This window comes from Lolium perenne, chromosome 1, assembly GCF_019359855.2.
Source record: "Lolium perenne isolate Kyuss_39 chromosome 1, Kyuss_2.0, whole genome shotgun sequence".
NCBI lineage: Eukaryota > Viridiplantae > Streptophyta > Magnoliopsida > Poales > Poaceae > Lolium > Lolium perenne.
The window spans coordinates 132,300,809-132,306,854 of NC_067244.2; the positions used below are offsets into that span (position 1 = coordinate 132,300,809).

At 46.4% G+C, this 6,046-nt stretch overlaps 1 protein-coding gene across 1 annotated transcript; it reads left to right on the plus strand.

The window, feature by feature from the left end:
* Positions 1 to 2,086: 2,086 nt before the first annotated feature.
* LOC127302626 (auxin response factor 13) lies at positions 2,087 to 5,842 on the plus strand. Its single transcript, XM_051333138.1, has 3 exons — positions 2,087 to 3,164; positions 4,428 to 5,047; positions 5,578 to 5,842. The coding sequence occupies exons 1-2, from the start codon at positions 2,172 to 2,174 to the stop codon at positions 5,016 to 5,018; spliced, it is 1,584 nt and encodes a 527-aa protein (XP_051189098.1). The 5' UTR covers positions 2,087 to 2,171; the 3' UTR covers positions 5,019 to 5,047; positions 5,578 to 5,842.
* The last annotated feature ends 204 nt before the right edge of the window (positions 5,843 to 6,046 follow it).

The following is a 6,046-nucleotide window of genomic DNA, read 5'->3' on the forward strand; positions in this document are numbered from 1 at the left end:
AATCTCATGTAGTACCTACAGAGCGGAACAACATGGCAATAGCTTGAGACGAACATCTTCTAACATAAGTACACGCCATCTCTGTTTGTACAATTTGCATGTCAGAAAAGGTGACCCCCCATATCCTCATAATATTGGTGGCATACATCACATCGTGTATCAAAATCCACTCCTCTTCGGGCTATATTTATATACAGTGGGTGACTGTTATGGGCAAACCTCCAAAGGAAATGATGCACCTTCGGGGGGCATTGGACCCTCCAAATTTTGTTAAAACCCTCATTTTTAAGAGACTCGTTAATAGACCCTTGTCTGACTTGTTTAACACATGCCCTCTTCTCCATATCAACATGAACTTTGTAAGCCGATTTCACCGTGAACACTCATTTGGTATCAAAATGCCATGCCACAAAATCCTCAGTGTTCACGCAATGGAATACCCAAAATAGTGGGCACATCCACATGCAAAAATGTTGCACAATAAGATCTATGTTCCCTGTTCCTGTCATCTCATTAATCAATTCTGAAACCAAATTCAGATCACAATCTCCTTTATGGGTTGTAGGCCTCCGTGTAACTCCACACGGGAGACATGGATCTTCCCATATCCGAATATTGGAGCCATGTCGGGTTAATGTATTTCACGAGATCATACCTTCTTTAGTACCTCTAAACCTTTCAAAATGCTTCGCCATACATAACTCATTTCCACAATAGGCTTAGCAGCTAGAAGATTGCCATATGGGAAATATTTAGCCTGCAGTACCTGAGTACATAAGTAGTATGGGGATTGGAGCAGGCGCCAACTCTGGCATGCCAACATTGCAAGATTAAAAGAGTACAAGTCACGGAAGCCCAAACCTCCCTCCTCCTTTGGAAGTTTCATCTTTTTCCATCGAACCCAGTGCATTTTCTTCATTTCATCATTTTGAGACCACCAAAAACGAGACACTAGATGTCCAATATCATCACACAGAGACTTGGTGGGATCAAAACAAGCCATAGCATATGTAGGAATCGCGTGAGCCATTGCCTTAATAAGGATCTCCTTTGCCGCCATTGACAACAATTTTTCTTTCCAACCTTGAATTCTCTTCCAAATATTCTCTTTTATCTAAGCGAAACATTGAGTTTTCAATCATCCCACGTACGTAGGCAAACCAAGATACTTCCCGTCAGTCACTTCCGATCCCAGCTTCAAACATTGCAGCAACAAATTCTTTGTTCTCCTCGATGCACTTTTACTAAACATGACCAAGACTTTTCTCTATTTACCATTTGCCCGGAACCTTCCTCATAAGTTTGAAGGATAAACTTGATGGTCTCCACACCCTGAACATTGGCTTCCAACAACAGCAACGAATCATCCGCACAAAGAAGATGGTTAATGCGAGGAGCTAGTGCTGCAAGTTTAATACCCCGTATAAGCCAATCATTTTCCGCCTTATTTAGTAGTGCCAAGAACCCTTCAGCACACAAGAGAAAAAGATGAGAGGAAATAGGGTCTCCTTGTCTTAGGCCTCTTCCTTTTACAACTAATTGTGATATGTTTTATGCTGCAAGCTGGCGAGGGATTTGTCGGCCCCTGTTTCGCCAGCTTGCGGGCGTGAAATCTGAGGCAGCGACCGATATTTTGGTATGGCTCGTGGAACTCGGCTTCAATCCAAACGCTGCCTTCTGCTCTCGGTCAACGCCAAATTTTGGAAGGGTAACCATCGGCAACAATCCAAACAGACCCTTACATCTCGTGTGCACGCTTACTTCGTACTATCGGTTAGATTGCATGATTAGTTTGATTCCTATATTTTCAGTCATGTTTAACCTGTTTTTTGTTGATTAAATTATGTAGAAAATTGCTCATATTTTGAAGCTCTATTTTTTTAGCAACATATAGCTCGATTAATTGCGATAAGAAAAAAAATTCGTCGGGAATCATCTCGGGCCTCTTCGCCAAATGAAAAACCAAATTTGAAGCTGTACATAGGCCCAGTTCTTCATGGATGCCGGCCCCCAAATTTGGTTAGCGACATAGTACTAGCTAGGAGCGTGTTGGAGATTGCTTCTTCGTCTTCCGTCCCGTGTAAGACTAAGGACACGCACGCCACCATCTCCGGCTTCCTTCAACCTCCTCCTCATCTCCCGCCCAAACCCTAGATAACCCCTCCCCAAAAATGGCGGAGACGCCCGCTGCCGACATCCCGCCGCCGCCACCGCCACCGCCACCGCCCGCCGAAGACACACCGACGCCGATCGACCGCGACGTGTGGCTCGCATGCGCGACCCCGCTGTCCCGCATCCCCGCCGTGGGCTCCCAGGTCTACTACTTCCGGCATGGCCACTCCGAGCAGTGCCCCGTGCCCCCGCCCCCCTCCCTGCTCCCCGACATCTTCCCCTGCACCGTCGCCGCCGTCCGCCTCTTCGCCGACCCCAAGACCGACGAGCCCTACGCCACCGTCTCCCTCGTCCCCGGCCCCCACCGCGACCCCGCCGACGCTGCCCCCAGCCAGGATCACCCGCACCGCGGCTTCTGCTACTACGCCAAGCAGCTCACGCAGAGCGACGCCAACAACGGCGGCGGCTTCTCCGTGCCCAGGTCCTGCGCCGACCTCGTCTTCCCGCCTCTCGACTTCGCGGCCGACCCGCCCGTGCAGACGCTCCGGATGCGGGACCTGCTCGGCGCGGGCTGGGAGTTCCGCCACATCTACCGCGGCACGCCGCGCCGCCACCTGCTCACCACCGGCTGGAGCAAGTTCGTTAACGCCAAGCTGCTCGTCGCGGGCGACGCCGTCGTCTTCATGCGCCGCCCCGACGGGGACCTGCTCGCCGGGGTGCGCCGCGCGCCCAGGTACCCCGCCGCCTGCCAGGGCGCCGCGCCGGGCCAGCGCGGGCGGCCCCACAACGCGCGGGCGCGGGTGCCGCCGCAGGAGGTGGACGACGCCGCTCGGCTGGCGGCCGAGGGGAGGCCCTTCACCGTCACCTACTACCCGCGCCAGGGCGCCGGGGAGTTCGTCGTGCCCAAGAAGGAGGTGGAGGACGCCACGCTCCCCGACTGGAACCCTGGGTTTCAGGTGCGCATGAAGTTCCTCGACGCCGAGGAGCGCCGCTCCGAGTGGATCAACGGCGTCGTCAAAGCCGTCGACAAGGGCATCTGGCGCATGCTCGAGGTCCGTATATCATCCATCTGATCGCTGACTTAATTAATTGTTCAAGCCGTATTTCTCATCGCTCTCTGTTTGGTTCACTATATATTGCCAGTTTGACTTTGACATCATGTTTGGTTCAAGTCTTTTGGTAGGTTATGCATGAATGAGTAGTACTAGCAAGCAACCTTGTCCTGCAAATAATTTATAACTATGTTTAGCCACTTGTACTTTTCGTTTAATTAGATTTGCTGCATGCATAGCATACGGTTGCTGTTGTCATTGTTTGATAGTTCAGTTTTTAAAGTGGGGTTGGTTTCTGTCGGATGGCTTCGATCACTTGTCCGTTTCTGAACATCCAAATATACAACCGATTATTCGTCTGACTCACCTCATGCATGCTTGTGTCAATTCTGATTTGGAATTAGCAATGTACGTTTACCTATACTAAGGGTTCCTTTGATTCGTAGGATTTGAATAGTGTAGAATTTTCATTCTACAGGAATTTTTCGTATGTTAGTTGTTTGATTCATAGGAACATATCCCATAGGAACTAATCCTATATGAATCTTGCAGTGTAAATCTTATAGGAAAAAACATTAGGTCATTACCTTATGGAAAATTCCTTTGCTACAACAAAAGAGAACTCCTCTTCCCATAGGATTCATTTTATTTCATTGGTTCTTACATTTAATGTTATCAACAAGTCATGCCATGAATTGAAATCAGCAGTCAGTCTTTTTATTCGATCCTGACAAATTCAGAGCTTACTGAAGTAAAGCAGAGTATATGTCATTAGCTCTTCACAGTCATGAATGCCCAATGTATTTTATATTATTAGTGGCTCCCAAGATTCTTTGCTTACCTGTTTTGTGTTGCTATGTTTGTGTCAGACCCCAATTGTGTGCGTGATCTCCAATTCTTCAAGAACAGGAAGAACAATAGGAAATTGTATTTTATTGTAGCTACTTTAGTGTATATATATTGCAGCTGCATGTTTTGTGTTTGAGTCACAGCTCATAATTCACAACATAGCTACAGGAAGCAACTGATAGTCTTATATAGACGACAGGACAACGGTAGAAACACTGCAGTTATTAATGACAAATGACGGTAAACACTAAAGTGGCTAGGGGAGCGATGTGAGCTGTTGATCTTGAGCTTTCATCTCCGGCTTCCGTTAACTGAACCTGTCGATTAACAGTCTGAACTTGACACTTGGGTCAGTTTGGCTTACCACTTCACCGCATTGTTTTTATCTGACTTTACTGCTTGATGTATCTGCAGATAGACTGGGATGAATCATCGTCGGTGCCATTAAGAAACAGACATGTTAATGCTTGGCAAGTCGAACTCGTTGGGTACCCTCCCATCCTGAAGAAGTTCAAGTACAATGGCACGACTGCTGGACTTGAATACCAGAACCTGGCAATGCTACTGGATTCGCCACCTGTTCCTGCTGGCATGCAGGGAGCCAGGCACATTGGCCCCACTGATCAGTTTCCCTCTTCATCTACTACAGAGTTCACAACTCAGCTGCTGTTCCCACAGGATCGTCAGATTCCGCCGAGTTCCAGTGGTGGCTCCTCTGAGGTTGTGAATCCTGAAGAAATAGGTGGATCTCCACCCAACAATTCAGTGAACATGCCTCCTTCTGAATTTCCTGAAGAAGTGAGGAGCATACAGCTGTTTGGCACAACGATCACATCACCTGTGCAGAATGCCACCAATGGTTCCTCGGAAGAAGTGAACCAAGTTCCTGATGCGGCTGTGGCAGATAAAACTGCTAATGAAGATGCTTCTTCCACAAGTCCATTTGACCTCAATCTTGGTACAGATGATGGCCCCAGCCAGAATGATTCTAGGGAAGAAGCCTGAATTGTGGCATATATACACTGCAGTGGAAGGTACTATATCTCATTAATATTCATTCTCTTGAAATGATAATGCAGAAATGTTTTTTACGTGACCATTCAGATCTAATTGTGAAAGGCCATGTAGTAATGATGCCTATCGGGCCATTCAGAACAGCTTTAATATAAATTGTCTCTCGTAGCTTTTGATGGTGAACAATGTCTCCCTCTTAATTAGCGAAACAATGAGCATGCCTTCTTGATGAACGGTGTCCCTCTTAGTTAACGAAATACCAAGGTGGCATCCACCTATTTGCTTATTCTGTCAATGTAGTGATCAATATTTTTGTCAGTCCATACAACCCTTCGACTGGGGTGCACTGTACTTTTATGTTTCCTTGTTTCAGCGGAACTATGTTCCATCTTTTGAAGGATACCTGATCTGGCATAATTTAATTAAAAACTCCAAAATATGACGATTTCTTAGTGTTTGTGCAATTTTTAATTTTATTGTTAGTGTCTATTTAACAAGTTCTACTTTGTTTCTGCTAGATTATTTAGCCATTTATTTTATGTTCCTGTAGTGAAATTAAGTTTGGTGAGGCTGCTATTCTGCGTTACACTACACAAGGTTCTCAGACTTGAATTCAGGAAGGGATACTTGTGGATGGCTGCAAGCCAACAAATTGAAGTTTGACGCTTCATGGGCACGTTGGCTGCTGCACGACTAGGCTGCCATGTTTTTTCTTTCACTTTTTGTAATAGTTTGGCTCTTACGCATCTGAACAAGAAAACATATGCACCATGTTATATCCGGTTGCGTTCCCAGTTATTCTTGTGGATTTTTTATGGTTCATTCTTCCTTTCGATTTAAGTTTTGTTCTGCTTCACCTGATCTGTTGAAACTCATGCAGTTGGTGTTTTCCAAATGTGTTGTTCTGTTTAAGGTCCTATCTTTCATCATTCATTAATTATGGAATTGGTGCCTGCTTTTCATCAAAAGGCAGTCAAAACGGTCTTTTGTAGTCTTTTTTCCTTGTAAGGAGAGATATC